The sequence below is a fragment of the Haliotis asinina genome, chromosome 15 (genome assembly GCF_037392515.1).
Source record: "Haliotis asinina isolate JCU_RB_2024 chromosome 15, JCU_Hal_asi_v2, whole genome shotgun sequence".
In the NCBI taxonomy this organism is placed as follows: Eukaryota; Metazoa; Mollusca; class Gastropoda; order Lepetellida; family Haliotidae; genus Haliotis; species Haliotis asinina.
Window position 1 is genome coordinate 50,030,394 of NC_090294.1, and position 21,525 is coordinate 50,051,918.

A 21,525-nucleotide genomic window follows, 5' to 3' on the forward strand; every position below is an offset into this window, starting at 1 on the left:
TTAAAATGAAATCCAATAGCAATGATCGTAACGTGTAGCCGGAGGACTTAATGCATAGAGACAGTTGGAAAGACAGTCTGTGTAATATTATCATACAAGATGATCACTAAATGTTTAAAACTATAAATATTAAGGAACAAATATCAGTTGGTGTTCATATGAAACCACCCCGGCTTCGTCACATTCCAAGATGACGCCTCTCTTCCCAAGGGGCATAACTCTAGTTTCACATAGTCTCCACTAGGAGCGCGTAAAAAGCGGAAGTACAGATTAAATGCAACCGGAAGTTCAAATTTTACCGCGACCGGCGGCTAATGCCTACGAAATTTTCTTGGAAACCTGCCACAAGTGTTTAAAAACTTCATAATTTCACAGAAAAATGCCTCGTCGAACGGTAAACACCCACATCACTATCCTTATCAAATACGTAATCTGTCAGATCGTCATGAAAACCGACAGATCGCCATTAACGCGCCATCAGCAAATATTTCTGATCAATGAAATGGCGACTAGGGATTTTAAACGGCGAAGAAAATCGTAGAAACAAGTTCCCGCTTGATGGCGAAGGACTATAAAGCAATTTTTGAATTTCTAAGTCATCCTATAGTATGTTGCCTGCATGTGAAATCGTATTTGTAATCCCGATAGATTGTTGTGAGCCAGTAATAGAGGTTGAGTATGAGTAATCCTGATCCATTTCACATAACAACAAACAGTTGTAAACAACGATTTGTTCTGGGCAAGTGTTATTTTAACCACTACTGGCCAGTTTGTTCTATCAGTTGACATTTTTCATATTTAGATGTAGGCTCTGTTGTCTGGAATATGGAGTGATAGTACGCCCATGTTGAATAAAGTCCTTGGTGTCAGTGATCTGATAGGTACCCAAGTGGTAGAATATTCAGTTTGTTTAGTGTTAGAGGAGCTCCTGTGCAGATATGTAGATAGTATTCCACTGATTTCTTTGGATTAATGGTCAATGTGTAGCACTGCCTATGTTCATTTTCTGTACTTATTACATGTACCTAATTGTTACCATGGTAACACAATATTTGGTTTCAGTAGTATGTATGTTAATGGTAGTTGTACAATCAGTATTGAGAATTAGTTGAATCATTTCTGGTCATTAAGTTAGGTAACATATTTCAGCACCCAATGTATAATTTTTCATTCTGATTTACTGCAAGTTTTCACAAATCACATTATGTACAAAATATGTACTTGCGAGAGACTGGAAGTGTAAACTTGAAATAATAAGGTGGTTGCATGTGGAACTCTGTCAGGAACACTTATTTTGAAGTCAGTGTCTTTGTTATCCCAAACCAGCGATTAACAAAAAACAAACTTAAACCATAAGATGTTAAATGATGATACTTGTTGACTGAGATGATGTCAAAGCCTGATCAGCTGGTGGTCAGTTTGCTGTGTATACTGAGATTTCTATGTGAAGACAGCATGGTGCCTCAGTGGGCTAGCATGTTGAAACCAACAAAGTCCAGAGTAATACAAAGACCACGATTTGCTGTATGAGTGCAGTGTATGAAATGATTTTTCAGGATTACTAGTTAACAGGGCAAGGAAGTTTTGAAAGTTACTGTTCCAAATGAAAATTTACCAGCATTTACTTTCTCTCTTAAAGTTCAAAGTTAAACATATACGTTACAAATTGTCAGGACCAGATGATGCAGCACAAATCTCAGGTTTATAACTATTAAAACAGTGGCCAAGAACACTGTCAGTCAGTCAGGGTGGAAATGAGACCATGGTGCCATTTGCAGTTGGGAATTTTTCACAGACTGAAAATTTACGCTTGCAAACAAGGCCACCATCAATCTGTTTTTACTAGCCCGGGGAAGTTTTACCTAGCATTGGGCTAGTGGTTATTTTGAATGATATTTAAGTGCATTAGTTGTGAGCATGGTGTGAAACTCTGTTTCACCTGCCCTGGATGGACCTGTTAATGGACGTTTCAAATGCTGTCAGGTTTCAAGTTTTCTATGACATATCACTCATTGAAGAACTGAAGTTCTGACCATTCCACAGGTCTTCATTAACTCGAAATACAGTGATATAAAAGAATATTCCCGTTTAATATTTCATAGAGAAAGTTTAAAGTTGTATCTTGACAATGCAAGTGTGAGACAGCATTATGGCCTCTTTTCTTTATTTCTGACATAAAATTATATTGTAATCTAGGAATCTGTACTGACATTAACTCTGACTCTGGGTTTTCTGAGAAGGTCAAGGTAAAGCTCTGAAATGTTCATATTTTGTGATGGATGAGATTTCTGGTAACTGATTCCTCACCATGGTTTGAACATCATAATAAAGTCAAGTGCCATAGTGTGAAAGCTATTGGCACACAGAGCAACAGTTACCAATAGGCTTGGCACATCCACAACATATTGTCTGAATAATGAATTCGCAGGGGCTAAGCGTTTATTGTGAGACAACAGTATGATACATTGATGTTTGACACAGTAGTGTTTTACTTGATATGCCCTGTGAGGCTGGTAGGGTAACTTCGTGGTTAAAGCATTTGCTCGTCATGCTGAGGACCTGGGTATGACTCCATACATGGGTACAATGTGTGAAGCCCATTTCTGGTGTCCCTCGCAGCAATATTCCAGCAAAAACTACACTCTTATTTAGTGTTTTTGTGTTGTCAACTGATTGTTTTATGATTGTTTTGATAGTAATTCAGTAAGTAGGATGCACAAGACCAGTTTTTGAATGATTTGAACACTTCAAGTCCATGTAACCAATGTATTGCGTTATCCAGGCATGCTTAGAGGCCGATCTTCATTCCCATATCTGGATTATAAGTCGAAAAAAACTGACCATTTCCCAATTCATATCAATAGAGTTATGCCAAATATTGTGGTTCTGAACAAGTGACTTTTTTCACAGATAACAGGACCTACATAGAGGAAAATGCTTTGATCCTTACAGTTATTTTATCAGATTGAGGCCTGTCAGACCTCCAGATAAGCTGTGTATTTGTGTAAAATACACTATGGAAAAGTTGGAATCCGCAAGAAAAGTAAATGCTACCATATGAAAAACACTAAATACTTATGTTTACTCTGTGTCAAAATAACAATGCTTATTTACCCAATATATCAACATCGTGTTGCGTATCTTTTTAATTCAAGCCTGTATTCACGTTTAAAATGCAAATAAAATGTGCAACATATATAGAATACTAGTACTAATCGTGGTTTTTCAACCCTCCACTGATTGGCTCATCTATAAATAGCCACCAATCAAATAGTAGTTTCTTTTTCGTAGACAAATCGATAATGGTGAGCAAGTGTGGTAGAAAGCTTCCACACACTGAAAGTAAAATATCTATTTTTGTATGCTCTATAAACAGAAAACTACTTCGCTGGAGGACCATTTCATGAATTACTAGGCAAGTTCTCTGTTTCACAATCAGAATCAATTGCCATTGATATTTTAAATGAAATGAACTTTTAACATTAGCTATTTGCAGCATTGAAGTGTTAGAGTGAAGACATCTGAAATTGTGGTATGGGTATCTAAAGGTGTAGATACCCACTTGTAAATAGAAGGGGTATCAAATGTAACATACCCACATGTCCAAAAACTTATCTGGAGCTCTGGCCAGTGGTGAAATAGTGAAAAATAGAGAACAATATTTTATGATCCTAGTCATTTTCCCAAATTGCCTGCATTTGGTGTACTTAGTTCTTTGAGTTGTACTAGTACCAGCCCTTGCTTTGTGTGGCCCAGAATGTATTATTCACTGTCGTACATACCTTGTGGTAGCAAAGTTGTTAACGCCTTCACCTGTCACATCCCAGACATTACTTTGATTCCCTACATGGCTACAGTCTGAAGCCCATACCATCATGGTTTGATGGAATGTTCGTAAGAGTGGCATAAAGACTTACTCCAACATTTAACAACATTCACCAACAGATTGACTTGTTGCAGCGGTCACATGTTGAGTCTGTGTCGGAGGAGAGTGACATGTCAGCAGGGACCCAGGACGACAGTGATGATGACCTGATGCCAGTCCGCGTCACACGGCGATCTACAGGTGAGAACCACTATATATTCACATTCCCAATATTTAGAGGAACATTTTTGAAAATACTTGTATTCTGAGAATTTACAGATTTGAAATGAAAACTAGTGTGAGTTCACTGATTTCTCATAATGGAAAAGTAACAGAATATTTCATATTGAAAATGTATGTGATTTCACAATCCTTCTATAGTTCTTATGTTAAATCATGGTAAAATGTCACCAGTTTAAATGTGTATGTATCATGTATCGTTATCAATTGCAGTGTTCGGATATAAACTTAAGGTTCCATGGCAGTAAAAGATTTATATTGTCTGCAGATTCTCAACCATATCGGCAAACATTCACAACCCAAGTTCCCAATGGCTTTGAACTCTGTATGTGTATTTATGACCTCTGATGAAGGGTTGCGACTCTCTGTTGTTCCAGATATTATTTTAATGTACAGTATTTCTGTAAGTAGAGCCTGGTGTTGCAGTTGTCCAGCGGCCAGCCTTCAAGAGGAAACGAGAGCCGCGGGTGTCTGGTTCCGAGTCGGAACCTGACCAGTCTGGCAAAGGCCCCCCAGAGAAGAGGAGTCGAGGAAAGCATCCGCGAGTACTCACAGACCACAGTCACACAAACAATAAGAAAGACTGTGATATACCATCTGACTTCCCTCTTTGGGCAGTTACTGAGAAACGAGCAACACCTCAAACAAACTATGACGAGACATCGTCCCGGTGTCCCTTGCCTGGCTGTGATTCCAAAGGTTGTTATACTATGATGTGATACAGTCCCATATTTTACATGGTTAGAATAGGTCCTCAGTACTGTAATGCTTGTTTGAAGCAGTGATGAAAATTAGTCTGTTTTATTTAAATATTATTAGCTATACCAGCTTTGAAAAGGAATATGAAGATAAAGATATATAACATATATTTATGAAGTAGTTCCTTTTAGTCATCAACATTTTTACCGTTTTCAAGATGCTAGTCTTTGTAATTGTGTATTTGTCCTTTCTTTTTCTGTCTCCCTATTTGAAAACCACTCCGCTGCTAACGGTAAAGAATGTATCTAAAAAACATTTTTAAGTTTATGTACTGAGTGATTCTGTAAACAAGCCATTGAACAGTTGGATGTGTATTCACAATAGAAATATGCTGTGAGTGTGGATGCATGATTTTGTTTTGCTCAGAGATATGAACAATCTTGGTGAGAGATTCTTCTGATGAGGAAGGATTTAGATTCCAGGATGTGTTTATGTTTCAGGTCATCTGAGTGGTCGTAATGCCACCCACCGGACACTGACCGCTTGTCCCTTGTATCACAATACTACCGCTGAGGAATGCAAGGTATGACCAATAATTGCACTTAAAATGCGTGTCTGTTCACATAACTAACAACTGACATACCGATATACTATCTCCCATGCTCACATGTCTGTTCACATACCTAACAACTGACCAGCCATCTGACATACCGATATACTATCTCACATGCTCACATGTTTGTTCACATACCTAACAACTGACCAGCCATCTGACATACCGATATACTATCTTACATGCTCACGTTTGTTCACATACCTAACAACTGACCAGCCATCTGACATACCAGTATACTATCTCACATGCTCACATGTTTGTTCACATATCTGAACTGTTCTTGTATCAACCTGACACTACACAAACACAGACACATGTGAATACCTTCTCACTGACACACATGCTGTCTATAAACAATCTTACCAACATATCAGTTCAGATACCCAGTAATGTGCATACATGACCTTTACATACCCATTTCATCACTCACACGTCCTCTAACCAACTGCCCACTTCCTCGCTAGATCACCAACTGCTGACAAACCCACATACTCACTTATATGTCTTCTCACATAACTGTTCATAGAGCACGTTTGAGCACTCTTACAATGTGCCCAACCCACATGCCTACTCACATGCCTAACTTCTACTCAACTGCAGGTGTGCAAAATATGGCTGATATATTGCTGACATGACTTTAAACTCGCTGATTATGATTTTCACTGACATAATGCACCACAACTCACTGTTGGTGGACTGACAGGATCTGAAACTTCAAAACTCAAGTTCATCTGATTACAAACTGTTCTCTTGGGTGTCTTCCCACTTTGAAACTAGGCTCTATCTGAGACTCAGTTGTCTCAAATCCTTCTCATTCCCACTCAATGAACAGAGATTACACTGCACTCTGTCTAATTCTGACCAGCTTGGGAATTATACGGCAGTCTGAGTCACACAGAAATTTCCTATATCGATGCCTGATGGCTTGAATTACACTAACACTTGAGTTTACAAGATCATCTTAATTATAGTTTGCAAATTAGTGTAAATCACATCCAAGGTAAATAAGCGTTCAGTGCTAGACAAAATATATAAACCTAAAGTGTGCTTCTCACTGTTTATTAGGTCATCTGTTGTTTTCCCAGAATAACTGCATTTGAGGTTTTTGTTTTGGAGGGACAGGTTTTACTTTTCGTTAGTAAGACCACTTCCCAGGGTTTACGTCTCCTAACTTTACATAAACATCAACATTCAAATGATGCATGAGTGTTTGAAATCAATTGAAAAATATCGTTCAAGATTAATGTCACTATACAAAGGTTTTCCGAAGCAATATTGGAACCGCAATTCTCTCATCTGTAGGCAGGCACTCTAACGCACGGCCACCGGGCTGACGAAGCTGGAGGGCTTAAGTTATCTACTTACAGGTCATTAAATTGATTTTACGCACTCTTCAGTTATTGTTATGTAGCTTCATTAAATGATCATCTACATTGTAGTTACCCATCACTGACAGTATATATGATAGAGAAAACACTTCTCCTCGGTTTTGGTAGACAATATAAAACCATCGGGGTCGTGAAATCCTTCAGATTCAGATCCTTGGGATTTTCCTCCCCCTCCGGTTTTACATTGTCTACCAGAACCTCGGCGGCGTGTTTTCTCCTATACATATAGACCTATCAACTGGTTCTTTATTCAAGGTTTATTGGCCAAGCACACCTTCCCCTCAGTAAATAAGAGACAAAATAACGAAACCAATCAACGGGTTCTTTATTCAAGGTTTTTTGGCTAAGCAGACTTCCTGCTCAGTATGGATTATAAAGCTATGTTTTTACGTGTAACTACGTTTTCGAGCTGACACTTTGGTCTGAAATAAAGAGAGTCCGAGATACAGAGCTTTTCATTATGACAACAAAGCATGATTACATCAGGACCACAAGTTCAGTCTGGTTTATACAGCAATCCAGGAAAAAACAGAGTCCGAGTTTGAGTGCACTGAAGTTTCAGTGGTTGTTACGGAAATGTCTTCAATGTGGAATAGCTCATGGTTAATCATTTTCGGTCCTCATCTGAAATTAGATAAATTAGATAGATTTGCAATCTTACAAAGCATGTCTGTTCTCTTCGCCAGCGACGATATGATGACCGACAAAAGAGTTCTGAAGAAAGGAAGAAAATAGTTGCTGTTTTGAATGACAGACGAGATTTGAGGAGACAGGTAGCATGATCATTGATTTACAATAAAACTAGATCTTCTCAATGTTTTGATAAAGTTACATATACAGACCTATTTTGTGTCAACTTTATGCTATATATGAACAATGTTGATTTATTGAATGTTTAAATTGGAATCATGTCTTCTCATTGTATCTATTATTGATGACAGTCACAATACATGTCATCATCTCCGTGGCATTGAATTATAAATGTTATGTAAAATATTCATAAATTTTTAAACTTATCCTATGTCACGGTATCCAATTCTATCTCTTGATTCAACACTGAGTGAAATGGTGTAATCTTTTTCCTTCTAGGCCTCTTTTGTCCATCCGGCCAAACATTGCATGCTGCTGTCATTATAAGACAACTTCCGAACTCATGCAAAGCATGCAGCATTTATCAGTAACTGCTCATATGACTATCTCTGAAACATCATTCTTTCTCTTCTCGCACACTTGTGCGGACGTGTCCACTTATTCTCAACAAAATGGGAGGAAAGGTTAATCGGTAGAAGTGTTTTTTGGGCTATGATTCTCATTTGCTGTGTTTGGATTGTGTTGATCAATGCAAGTTTGATTCTCAGTGCAGAAAATGGAAACATCACACCTTTAAGGAGTTTGGTGTATATGCTAAGGCTTGCTTCTGTTGGTTTGCTGTTGGTCTTGTTACTAGACTAGGCGCTAGAAGCACTTAGTCCCTCCACAGTTACTGAGGATGTGCTGCAGTCAGTCTCGTTCTTGTCATTCAGTCAGTTGTGAAAGAAATCTGTCTACCTTGCCTCAGTGTCATCTAGCTGCTTCTTTGCTGACTGGTTCCCCTTCAATGAAGAGGAATGTTGTCTCTGGTATTCAGCCACCCCTAACATCTATTTTGTCGAAACCTACCAGTTTTCACCTGTTTCACCTGCGTGGACCTCATCACATCATGAATTGCCAAACTGACACCACTTGCCAAATTGCCACCATTTGCCGAACTGATATTCCCCCAAACAGCATGTTTTGAACTGATGTTTGCCCAACGATTTACTGCCCAGTGGTATTCCAACAGATCACGTTTCTCATCTGAGTACGTCCTGAACTCTGTTGGATCCTACAGTGATATGTCTCCTCAGCATAGATGTGACTTTCACCGAGTCATTCTAATTTTGTGGAGTTACACATCAACACAGACATCGATATGGCTCTACTGATAGTAGATCTACTCATCGGGGCTCCCTTTATAGATCTCAGTGTGCTACTACTATTGACGGGGCTTCTGCCTCTGTACGTCTCTCTACTCGGATTGTACCAGTTTCCTGGACTTCGAGTGAAGTGACAATCTTCTTCCTGGTAGCATGGCTGCTGCTGCTTCTTTAATTGAGCCTCTTGTTCTTGATGTCAGTCACATGTGGTTCAAGTAGAAGAAATATGGCAAGATCTTCCCTGGGTCTCCACTGTGTCACTCCTCACAAGATTCATGCATTAACCGCACAATGGCTTCAGTAGCGGCTGTTCCTTGACCGCTCTCATGGAAGGTTGCTTCTGGCATTCAGATAGAATCTTCTCTTCACTTTACATGCGAGACCTGTCTGTCACAGATGTCCTATGACTCCTCTAGTTCAGAACTCTTGTACTAACACAGCAGCTTACAACAGCCCACCAACGCAGCTGAGGGACAGTTCTGCGTATGCATTACTGCTTCCTCTCTAAATTCAAAACAAAGTTGAACAAGATCTCAATCATTGCTTTCAAGTTATGGGTTTAAGAATTACTTCACTTGGCTTCCATACAAAGCCATCGGAATACAGCCACCAAGCATGGTCCTGAGATACAATTAGTAAGAAGATACAGATGTGTTCGACATTCATGCTTACTCACAGGAACCCTTTATGGCACTGTAGGTTAAACATAAACCATAGATCTACACTCACATCGTACATATAAATTAATATGATGTGCATGGAGGTTTATGTTTATGTTATGTCCTCTACTCCACAGAGTAATTATGTCAGTGAAGTGTGATCGCTTCCAAATTCCAGTGGATTTCATTGCTTTCTGACTCCAAAGTGGCCGGGCACATCCTTTGTTCCAGGTTGTGTAAAGGAGTGAGGGTCAATTTGATGCTGTTCTAGAACTGAACATTAACACTTAGTTTCCCCAGTTGTGCTTCTGTTTCACCTACTTGTGGCCGGGGTCTTCTTGAAGCAGGGACTGGCCTGATTATTGTCTGTGATTTAAATTCATTTGGTTACTTCCTTCTTCGGAGGTTGAGGCCGAACACCACATTGCTCAGGCGCACCCATCTCCCTGGGAGACATGTTCAGTAAGCCCAGGAGTTCAGGAGAACTTGTCACAAACATAGGAACTGTGTGAGTCCTCCATTCAGCATCGCTATCTAAGGTTGTTTCCAGTCTACACAGTTCCACTGTTCGCACTATCAGAACACAAGGTATCTGCGTCATGCTGTCCAACTGTGGGATAAGTGCATACTGTGAGATAGGATAAGTTGTTAGTTTGTAAATTTTAGTGTAAATTGTATATTTATATGAGCATCGCTATCTCATGGGATGGATTCCCAAACATCCTTCCCGCTACCCACATCTCCTATATGGATGTTATTCAGTGACTCCAAGAAAGAGAATGATGTTTCAGAGAAGCTGTCTTATAGTGACGGTAGCATGGAGTGTATGGGCAGATCAACAAGAGAGGCCTATACAGAAAAAGCTTACATCATACCACTCAGTGTCATTTTAAGAGATAGAAGTGCATACTTTGACATAGGATAAGCTTACAATTATAAAATATATTCTAAAATTTTCAAATTTGTATCAATACAGTATCAACAGTAATTAGACATCTTAATGTTCCTCCAGGATAAATTTTAAAATAGCTTTTTAACTGTTTACTTGCGCATGTCTTTCTCTTAGTTTAGCATAGAGTTACTAGTGACAAAGGGCTTGGGTCAGTTTGTTTTCCCGGCCCAAATTGCTAGTGAAGTTTTTGAGCATAAATAGTGATAATGACTCTCACCTCTAGAAAAGACAGTGATTCTGATCACTCAAGGAGCCTTTTTCATGAGACAGAGTGATTGAAATTAATAGTGTCCTACCTTAACCTTTGTATTCAACCCTGGATCCATGATCCATGGCCCATTGTTTTCAGTACCGTTTGAATGACACAGTGTCAAAACTATAGGTTAGACCTGAAGGGGGTCAGTAACAACTGTCAGTTCACCTGATGAAGGGATCTGAAATGACGGGGAAACGTGTGTAAAAGATTTAAGAAGTTTTCTCCATAAAAGATTTGGTCATCTATAGCAACTTCTAAATGCTGATAAAAGACATGATGCTCATGTTAGTGATCACTAAATTTTCTGGTCCTCAATTATTTACAAACTGCTGTCGTATTGATGGAATATTGCTGAGTGTGGCATAAACCTAGACTCACTCTGAAACAGCTTTAGTGATTGAGGGGTTCAGGATGTTTATTTACAGACTGAGATATATTGAATAATGAAGGAAGGTTTGATAGACAAGTGCCATTTTCTCATGGCTGGTGTCTGGATCATGTTTTCAAATACAGGTACAGACAGAAGAACAAAAAGCCAAGAGTGATCGAATACGAAGTTTAAGAAAGAAGCATGCAGATTTGTCAGACGATGAGAAAGACAAACATCGGAAGCATCGAGAGAAGTACAACACAACCAGGCAACCTCTTCTCAATGGACTGGCCTCAGAGTATGATCTTAAGTTATTCAAAGAGGCACAAGCTAAAGCCTGTGAAAAAATGGTGAGTAGTGGCGGAACATAAAGTCAATGAGATACAACACCTATGGTCTAGTTTGAGAACTAGTCAGGGTCTTGGTGCCCTGAAAGTATTTGGGATACAAATCAGCATCAAGTTAGTAAACAGTATATTTTGCCATGTTGGCTGATACACAAGTCACAGATTGGGTGAAGTAAGCATCATTGGTTTGATGGGTGACAGTGTTAGGCAGATTTATCTTGAGGCTTCTGAGTTTCTAGTGTTTGATAATGATATGGCCCAGAATGTCATGCTGGACGAGCAAAGAAATCGCCTTGTCTGCTGCTGCTGTGAAACACTAGATTAAATAACCATTAGTTTGAATTGTCAGAGGCATGAAGTTCAATTTCACCTTAGTACGTGGAAAAATTAAAACAGTTTAAACTGTTTCCTTTCTGACATTTTGTTGTGTTCAAAATTTTACAGATTGCTGAATAATGTCTGTGTTTACAGCAAGAGCCATTAAGAAACAACCACAAGACTGAAGTGTCATCACATGCTGAGCTCCATTTTGTTCTGTAGCCTTGGAAAACTGGACTATATTTGCCTTTCTTTATTCTGCCAAGAGTAAACTGATTGATTTGTCATTTCTTCTAGGAGCATGAATTAACGCAGCACTACCAGAGGAGTGAGCAGCAAGAGTACCGAATAAAAAAGTTAGAGATTGGACGGTGGGAACTGACCACATGGTATTCGTCACCGTATCCAGATGAATATGCCCGCTTACCGAAAATCTACCTGTGTGAATTCTGTCTGAAATATATGAGAACAGCTACCATTCTCCGAAGGCATCTGGTAGGTTGTTCTGTCATGTTGTATCGCTTGTTCACTCTCTTGTTCACTCTCTTGTTCACCCTCTTGTAAAACTCTGATAATCACGTTGTGGGCATTAGAATTGGTTTGAGGCAACCTGTTCTTGTATTGGACGGGGTTGTCACGCTCTCTGCCTTGGTTTGGAATGTGATGGAATTGTCTGGCTGAGACTTAATTGTCTACAAACTGATGTCATGTACTTGTAATAGTGGTGAATTACATCTTCGACAAACAAATTATCTGGCCTGGTACAAAACAAAACTGGATTAAGTGAGCAGTGAACATTGGTTTTAATCGCCATTCAGTGTTTGATTATTCATGCTAATGTTTAGGTGTGACTTAAAATGGAAAAGTTCAATTTGACTAATCTTCCTTCATGTTCTTTTGTGAAAATAACGTCAATTGTTGAAAATAACATCAATTGTGATGTCAAAGGTTTTGAATAATATTTAGCATTTCACTCAAACACGCCTACAATTAACTAGCCATTGTAATTGCAATCGCAGATTTATGTTCACTCCAGTTTGCTACTCTGAATGTGATCGAATTTCTTCTTGATATTGACCCGTGAATTTCTGGGGTAGAATAGGCCTTCAGCAACCCATGCTTGCCATAAAAGGTGACTATGTTTGTCATAAGAGCCGACTAATGGGATCGGGTGGTCAGACTCGCTGACTTGGTTGACACATGTCATTGGTTCCGAATTGTGCAGATCGATGCTCATGTTGTTGATCACTGGATTGTCTGGTCCAGACTCGATTATTTACAGACCGCTGCCATATGGCTGGAATATTGCTGAGTGCGGCATAAAAACTAAACTCACTCACACTCTTCTTGATGGTAGATAGCAGCGGTGTAGCAGGCGTAGTAACATTTCCTTGTGTAGTAGCAATTGTACCCATAGACAGTTGGAAACACTTCTGTAAATCCCTTTGTTGACTTCTTTAAAAAAATTTTTCTAACCCTGAGGATGAAGTAAAGATGAAGAAAAATGTGTTTGTGAAAGATTTGACTGATTTCATGATTAATTCTTTGTTTGAAGTCAGTGAATGATCAATGGAACTAACCACCTAGACCCTCACTTCCGTGACTACTGTACATCCCAGCTTTCATATCATTGAAATTGTGAATGAAAAGGAACATCTCTGCCTGTAAAGGAAAGGATCTACTTCTTCCTTATCAGGAACACAATGTTTCAGCCCCACATTTTTTAACAAGAATAACCTGATGATTTATGTGCTGAGACCATGAGTTTATGTCTTTACACATGTGTTTTTTTTAAGGCCAAATGTGTCTGGCGTCATCCGCCTGGAGATGAGATCTACAGAAAGGGTTCTATATCAGTGTTTGAAGTAGACGGCAAGAAGAACAAGGTAAGAAGCAGTCTTCTCTGATTCTTGTTTTCCCTCGAGCTGATTCTGTAACTGTTTCAGCATTGATTTTGCCAAGGATGCACATGTTTCTTTGTGTGGCGAGCTGTTGAGTGTTGAGTTCATCTGCTCTACACGATGTTTGTTGTAAGAACCACTGAGGCCCCAAGTACACCAAATATATTTGTTCTGATATCTGACTTGAATAAATATGAATAAACTTTCGTGAGTACTAAGTAAGCATTGTGAAAGCCTCTAGTATATATTAAATCAGATGGTTCAACCCCTACCTCGCTGGCTGTAAATTTAGACCAACTGTCAGAAAGCTAGCCCATCGGACAGGCCTTATTTCATTCATTGGATATATGCCACACTGATTGGCTGATAGGCTACATACAATCACATCTCTGTTTGCAGGTGTACTGTCAGAATCTGTGTTTGCTGGCCAAGTTGTTTCTAGATCACAAGACACTCTACTTTGATGTTGAACCCTTCCTCTTCTATGTGATGACCGAAAATGACCAGGGAGGCTGTCACATAGTCGGCTACTTCTCAAAGGTCAGTTCAGCGATGTACAGCCCTAGACGGGCAGCACCTGTATGTATTAAGTGGAAAATGAATACCATTATAGGATATTTATACAGCGCACATATCCGTGCAACTATTGCTTGCTCAGAGTGCTGGTATTTGATTTCCTCGATTATTGGATGTCAATCTCAGTGTCACATTGTATTATCAATCTCAGCTCCCTGGGGAGTGTACAGATCTTGCTGTCACTAGGTACATTGAGTTTAACGGGGCTATTACTCAAATAATTTTGAGTTTGGTTGCATACAAATAAGCATCACAAAATTCCATCACGATATCCACACCCAGTGTATTATCTTGAACTTCAGTATCTTATTTCTTTACAGAATTAACTTACAATCACCTGTATATATGTACCTTAATCAGTGGAATACAACTCTAGAAACTAGTGTAAATTCATTTATGGTCAAGTCTTGTTAATCTGACATCCATTTATCTGACAGTTGGCTTTATCCGGCGCCCTTGTTAGCAACAAATTGTATAAACATAATTTAGCCTCATTTATTTTGTCTGACAGTCTTGTTAATCGGACAATTTGTCTGTAATGAACGATGCCAGGTTAACGAGACTTGATTGTACTTAACTTCCTTAACTGGTGGAATCCTGTGGTACAACTGAAAGTCTTTTATAACACCATTCACTTGTTTTCTACATCAGTTATGCACTTCTAATTGTCTGCTTTCATAACACTTTGTTTTGTTTGCAGGAGAAGAACTCATTCTTGAATTACAATGTGTCCTGCATTTTGACATTACCTCAGTACATGCGTCAGGGTTACGGCAAGATGTTGATAGACTTCAGTGAGTACCTCCCAGAATCACTGGCATCCGAACTTCTGTCTGTTTGTATGTTGGTGCATTGTCGGTTCAGGATACATTTGGCATAATTTTTAGACTGGTTCCCCTGCCCTATTCCGCGCTTCGCTATCACTGCACTACAAGGACAGGTCAGGCTCGCCATTTTCGGTGGAGATTCCTCCCGGTAGTTTTATGACATCAGTGTATAAATGGCGGCTGTCCAGTCTATTACTCCACATAAATATTCAGAATTGTGTTGCACTTGCGGACTCGTTCCTGTGGAAAAACGATGTGTTGGTTCTTCACATGGTAAGGATAAGAATATATCTGCTTTATTACTGCGATATGGTGATATTAATATGTTCCTTCTCATTGGGATAGACCATCTGGTGCTATATTTAGACTACCGCCGCGTCCAATGGAACGAGTGAACTCAGCACCCCTGACCTGTCCTTTGTGTAGCCAGCTTGCTGAGCGTAGCGTAGGCAGAGTACCAGTCTAGCATCATTTTGCATTGCAGAGTTACATCCCTTTGTTGTGCCAGAACCTAACTATCATGAATTCATCCTGACTGAGGTTCTTTGTCAGCACAATACCTATGTGTCTGCAGAATGTAGAAATATATCTCAATAAATGGCATCAGTGATTAACAGGAACAGAAATATCAGGAAGATTGGTTTGGGCAAGATATTTGGGCAGGTTTTGTGATATTTCACAGCAAGTTGTGCATGTATAAGCATAAAAAGATGGAGAATTGGTGCCTTTGGAGCTTGTATTTTTGCATGGGGTTAACAAAATGAGATCCCTTTAGATGTAACAATCATTAGAGATTAACATTCAACGATCTCTATTGCCACATTTTCCACAATTTAACCAGTCTTCATCAAAGCCCTGGTTGTCTGCCCCATTAGGCTACCTACTCAGCAAGGTGGAACAGAAGATCGGGTCACCAGAGCGCCCCCTGTCGGACCTGGGTCTCATCACGTACCGCAGCTACTGGAAGGAAGTCCTTCTGGGCTACCTGCACAAATACAGTGGGAGCGAGATCTGCATTAAAGGTAACGCTGCTTGTCTGTGTATGTCACAAGTCAACCTTGTTTTGTGGCAATAATGTTATCTCTGACAGTATAGTTGGAGCATTTATTGTAAGTAGTGTTGAAATTAAAACAGCTTTATATGCATTTGTGTCTGGAATGTATTTAATACCCTGATTGACTAATGATTTTTTTATAGCACAAGCGTAGGATAAACCACTGGTTGACTTCAAGCATATAAGTGTATGTGTAAAAACTAAAACAATCTTGCACTTTTCATTGGTCTTAATAGTTAGGTTTCATAAAACATCTATTTTGTGTTACATATGCATGTTCTTTAACTGATTGCTGAGTCTGTAGTGTAGTGGTTAGAGGGTCTGCCCGGAGAGCAGAGGGTCGCAGGTTTGATCCACGTCTGCGTCATACCAAAAGACATTAAAATATGGTACTTTTTTGCCCCTGTCTGGCACTTGGCGTTTACTGATCAGCTAGGAGTCAATGTCAGAGGGATATTCATGCTTAACTGTGTCATGGTATTTCATTGAGCTAGCACTATAAAAGCAGCTGAAGTCTGGGCTAGGACAAGCAGTCACACATACACATTCATGCATGTCGTCATATGAATGAAATGTTCTGAAGTACAACGTTAAACCCTATTTCCCCTCTCCTCCCCTCCCCTCACCTTTAACTGTTGATCACATTATGCCGCCTACTGCCACTTGTCACTTGATAGGTAGGTAGGTAGATAAGTGACATACAGCACTGGTATAGTTTGAGGGTATATCATGAATCATACTCCTAATTTCTAATACTGCATCATGTGGCATATTTTATTGGAAATCTTTGACACATATCTGACTTGTTATTTTTCCAGATGTGAGCCAGGAAACAGCAATCAATGCTAATGACATTGTCAGCACATTACAAGCATTGGGGATGCTGAAATACTGGAAGGGGAAACACTTGGTACTCAAACGCCAGGTGAGGCACACTCTTCTTCACATCTTCACATCATCCAGATTTCCATATGCCCTTGAAGCATTGTGGACAACCTTATTTTTCTATGGTAATGTGGAGTTCCTGTTTAGACTCATCTGTGAAGACACATGTGAGAATTGGACTTCAGCAACCCATGCCTGTCTCGAGGGGCCACAAATGAGATAAAGTGGTCAGACATGCTGATGTAGTTGACACACATGTCATGATATCCCATTTGCATAAATCAATGTTGTTGCTTTTGCTTTTGTCTAGACTTGATTATTTACAGACTATTGCCATGTAACTGGAATATTGCAAATACTAACAAATACTCCAAACATCTTAGACTTATTCCTCTTGTATTTTGGTTTTGATTTTGCTTGCCCCATTTCTGACAGGTGTAAATTGTTTCTTTGCAGGATCTGATTGATGATTATTTGGAAAAGAAAGCGAAACGTCCACCTGACCACAAGGCCATTGATTCAGGATGTCTTAAATGGACGCCTCCCGCAAAACGCACAAATACTGCTTTATGATCATCCATCTCGTTGAGTCTCATGGATACCTCCGGTTCATAGTGGGCACCAGGAGTGTAAGGGTCCACATGTACCATCAACTCTCTCTGTCCTCAAAACTTGGTGTGAAGTAGAGATTTTTGAGTCTGTAACACATGGAGTGATGGAGGGATGGATGTAAATGTGAACACTCTGTGTCATGTTAGAAACTCAAGGAATCGGACTCCAATTGTGGAAAACTGGCATCTGCAGAGGCTGACTGTACAGTGTCAAATCTTCTGGTGTCAAAATGGTGAACAAAACATTGAGGAAGTACTGGCCTGATATTCATCCCCCAGGAGCATGTTTTGGATCTTGAAACTGTTATCTATTGATGTTATTGAGGACTATCGTCTACCCCTTCCACTGTGAGAGATGTTAGATGTACCCCGGGTATCATGTGATGTTGGCAAGAACTTACCTTATATCCTGTGACTAGAAGGTGTTTGTATCTTGCATAAGAACCCATGATGATTGTGAGGTAGTTGTGGTTTGTAAGAGCAATCCGATGCCACCTTACTATACAAGGTATATTAGCCTTGCAAGAACCAACCTAAAACTCAGTTTGGTATGAGATATGTCCTGTTGTGAGAGCAAACCCATGCAAGGTTTGGTATCCTGGGAATGCAAGCCCCAACCTGGAATGCAATAAGTAATGGAAGGTATTTGTGGCTACCTTGAACAGTGTTACTACAACTTGTTTGGTATACAAAGCGTTTCAGAAAATTCTGGATGGTATGATGACATTTCAGGCTATGAAGACAAATCAAAAACTCCTTTGAGGAATTAGGAACGCAGGAATGGTAAAACTCGCCTCTTGCATTGTATGAGATACTTCTAGCTTTTTCAAAGACTAAACTTTGTCCATTGTGTGGTAGGAGTTGTGCTTGTTATGTGAGACACTCCCCTATGTGGTGCAGGAGATGGTTGGTGAGAATGAATCTGCAGCCATGGAGGAGAGAACTTTCTGTGATTCTGTTGTCACAAAGTAACCTACATGGGACCAGACAGTTATGTTGAAGGTACAGAAGATTGTCAGGCTGGATGAGGTGTGATCATCTACCCACAAGGAACAAGACAAGAACAGATAGCTGCATACTGTTGTCAAGTTTTTCTGAAGGAGTATTTGACCATAAAAGGCTGGAGTATTTGACCATTAAAGGCTAGCAGAACATTAGCTTGGAACCATCCAGCTCAGTTGGAACTGGACAACAATGGAGTGTAGTGTTCTGAATCATTTTGATCAAAGCATTCTGTAGGTTGTTGGTTAGTAACACACAGACAGGTGCACATGGTACAGAATGTAATTTAAAAATGAAAATTCAAACTATTGTATAAAATTTACAGATCTGAAAAACGTCAAATGGAATGAAATAATATCTGAATTTTATATAATGAAATACGTTGGTCCCATCTGTGAAGCCCCTAAGCATATGGTTTGCAGTATTTTTATCAAAAGTGTACAGAAATGTTTTCTTACAATATCCACATTGCAATGGAATAGATTTGCAAATACCTTCTTCAGGCAGTTATGAAACCTATAGGGCCAGCAGTTCAAGATGGTAATGATAAGTTAGCAAGATGCCCATCAGAATTATCATTCTTGTTTGAGTTGAGTATTTTTCTTTTTGAAGTTACCAAGCCTTCCAGAAACATTAGTATGTTTTTCACCTGCGCATGATTCACAGGGAGCTGAAAGTAGAGAAATTACAATGAAAGAATCTAATTTCGGTACAATCTTAAATCAATCAAGAAATGCGAACCCTTTCCAAATATGTGCATGCTTCCTAAATGGTTGCATTTGTTTTTTTTGTTTTGTTTTTTTTTAATAGAAAATGTTTATATGATGTACTGTGTTCCTATTTTTTGATAGTGAGATCTTCATCCTTTAAGGTGAAATAATTGTCCTTGAAAGCAAGAATCTCGATAGAACGTGAGTTCATCCTTAAGGTGAGATCTCTATCTTTGAAGTGTTTATCTTTGAATGTAGGATCTTCATGTTTGGACTGCTGAAAGAGGCATGGGTTAAACTGTCATGACCACTGCTTTAACCTCCATCTGACAACCATGAACAGGACACAGCCTGACCTGTCATGGGGGCATTACTGACATCCATCTTCATCAGGAAAATGGGGGTGGATTTGGCGAAAGACTAAGGGTAACGCCATCTTAGCATGTTCATCGAGACAGCTGGTGATGGGGCCAGCAGATCTGTGGGTAAAGATGGAGACTGAAGAGATGCTACAGATTGCCAGTATTACGGGTGACATATATTCCACTACAGCAGTTACCATGGTTACCTGAAAGAAGGGACAAGAGTACAGTAAAACTGATTACAACGTCCGCGGTGCTCTGTGTATATCTTTAAAAATTTGTTCTCAGACTGTCCCGTTATTTTATTGGTTTTACCATTTATATTGTTGATGTTAAGTTATATGTGAGTAACTTTTGAGATTGAATTTTACGATAAATTATGTATATTTGTACAGATTTTTAAAAAGGGTTCTATACTGCGTGTGTGAACTGCATCCACTGGTAGAAGTAGGGGTAGATCTTGCTATAGCTCTCTTGTAGGTCTCTACAGCACACAGTGGATAAAACAATCAAATATCTCTGGCAGTCTGTACATACTTACACGTGGGTGTATACAGTAACAGGTATCTGTTACATTTGAAATGAACAAGTAATTAAACATCTAAATAAAATACTCGTCTTTTGTTCTATTTCTAGTGATAATGAGGTGCAATACACCGTTGAAGATTCTACAATTGTACAACGTGTGCGTGCTGGTCCGGACTATTGTCGGTTGAACACTGCCAGATCAATAAAATACCATGGGGAGACTTTGGGGTCCTTCATCCTTATTCCGAATGAACAGGAATCAATGAGAATCAGCCAGAAAAGGAAATGTTTCCAATATTCGAACCGCTTTCGGGAGAGAATGTCAAAATAAACAATATTTTTCAAACATTGGAAGAATGCGACTCGCAAATGCTATCTGACGTTTTAACGAGAGGTAGCCACGTTTTTGTGCTATTCGGCGTTGCTCTGATGGCATCAGGGCTCATTTGAAGAGCCTTCGGCTCGTTCTGACTGTTTTCGGGGTGTATTCAACTACAAACGAAATATCCCGATACATTTGAAAAGTATTTCACCTTAAGTCCAGCAGTAACAGATATACATTGCGACTCTTTCGAGTCCCATTAAAAACATCCTGACTGGATTTGAAGTGGCCTTTCTTTTCTATTCTCGCTGGAACTTGTTGAGAGTACTTAGAATGCAATTAGAAGGCAGGGAAATATTTAGAATGCAGTTCGAATACACCTCAAATGCCGTTAGATATTTTTCAACTTCCTATGTATATACAGCAATTGGCCCGAATAGTTGGAATACATTCGAAATGCAGTAAGAAGTTTTAGAATTCGGTTCTAATTTCGAGGAATCTAAAGAAATTTTCATTCCAACAGCGCCCCCGCTCATTTCGCCTCAAGTGTTAAATTGGTATTAGGTATGCTCAATTACCACTCTCACGTGTTGTTACCTTAAAGAACAACTAAAGTCATGTTTTGGTACTCATTTTACCAATGCATATGAAAGATTTCTTGTTAAACATAAACGGAACACCATTCTTTTTTTTAAAAAAAAAACAACAAAAAAACCCCTTGTGGTTAATTAACACCAAGCGCTTAAAAGTTGTTAAAAAGCCGTCTTCTTCTCTCTCGCCCGCAAACGACACCACAGACAGGTTACGCAACTGTCGCCAGAGCCCTGCAGTGACGTCATAGAAGGAACGATTTTCAGTTCGTTGTATAGAAAATGTGTGGGAAGCTCGTCATTTTGCTGATTTCTCGACGTCACCAAATTGTTGTGTTGCCGTCGATGGTGATGGTGTCACTGTGCACAGATTTTCCCCGGACCCCGTAGTTTGTGCTTAAATTGGTTGTTTGTGTGTGCGAAGTGAGCGTTGTGGAAGCCTGTGCTGTGGTATATACTAAATCGGATGGTTCACCCCCTACCACGCTTCCA

At 39.5% G+C, this 21,525-nt stretch overlaps 1 protein-coding gene across 2 annotated transcripts; it reads left to right on the forward strand.

Annotated features, from left to right (window-relative positions):
• The first annotated feature begins 259 nt into the window (after nucleotides 1–259).
• Nucleotides 260–20,204, forward strand: LOC137265538 (histone acetyltransferase KAT7-like). 2 transcript variants are annotated; one of them, XM_067800957.1, is made up of 13 exons: nucleotides 260–394; nucleotides 3,961–4,066; nucleotides 4,532–4,804; nucleotides 5,305–5,387; nucleotides 7,495–7,581; nucleotides 11,144–11,350; nucleotides 11,963–12,160; nucleotides 13,462–13,551; nucleotides 13,966–14,106; nucleotides 14,843–14,936; nucleotides 15,845–15,991; nucleotides 16,842–16,948; nucleotides 17,365–20,204. In XM_067800957.1, exons 1-13 carry the CDS (start codon nucleotides 380–382, stop codon nucleotides 17,479–17,481), a joined length of 1,665 nt encoding a protein of 554 aa, XP_067657058.1. In that variant the 5' UTR covers nucleotides 260–379; the 3' UTR covers nucleotides 17,482–20,204. The 2 variants fall into 2 exon arrangements, with proteins under 2 accessions (XP_067657058.1, XP_067657057.1); XM_067800956.1 differs by having other exon boundaries at nucleotides 293–394; nucleotides 4,517–4,804.
• Nucleotides 20,205–21,525: the final 1,321 nt, after the last annotated feature.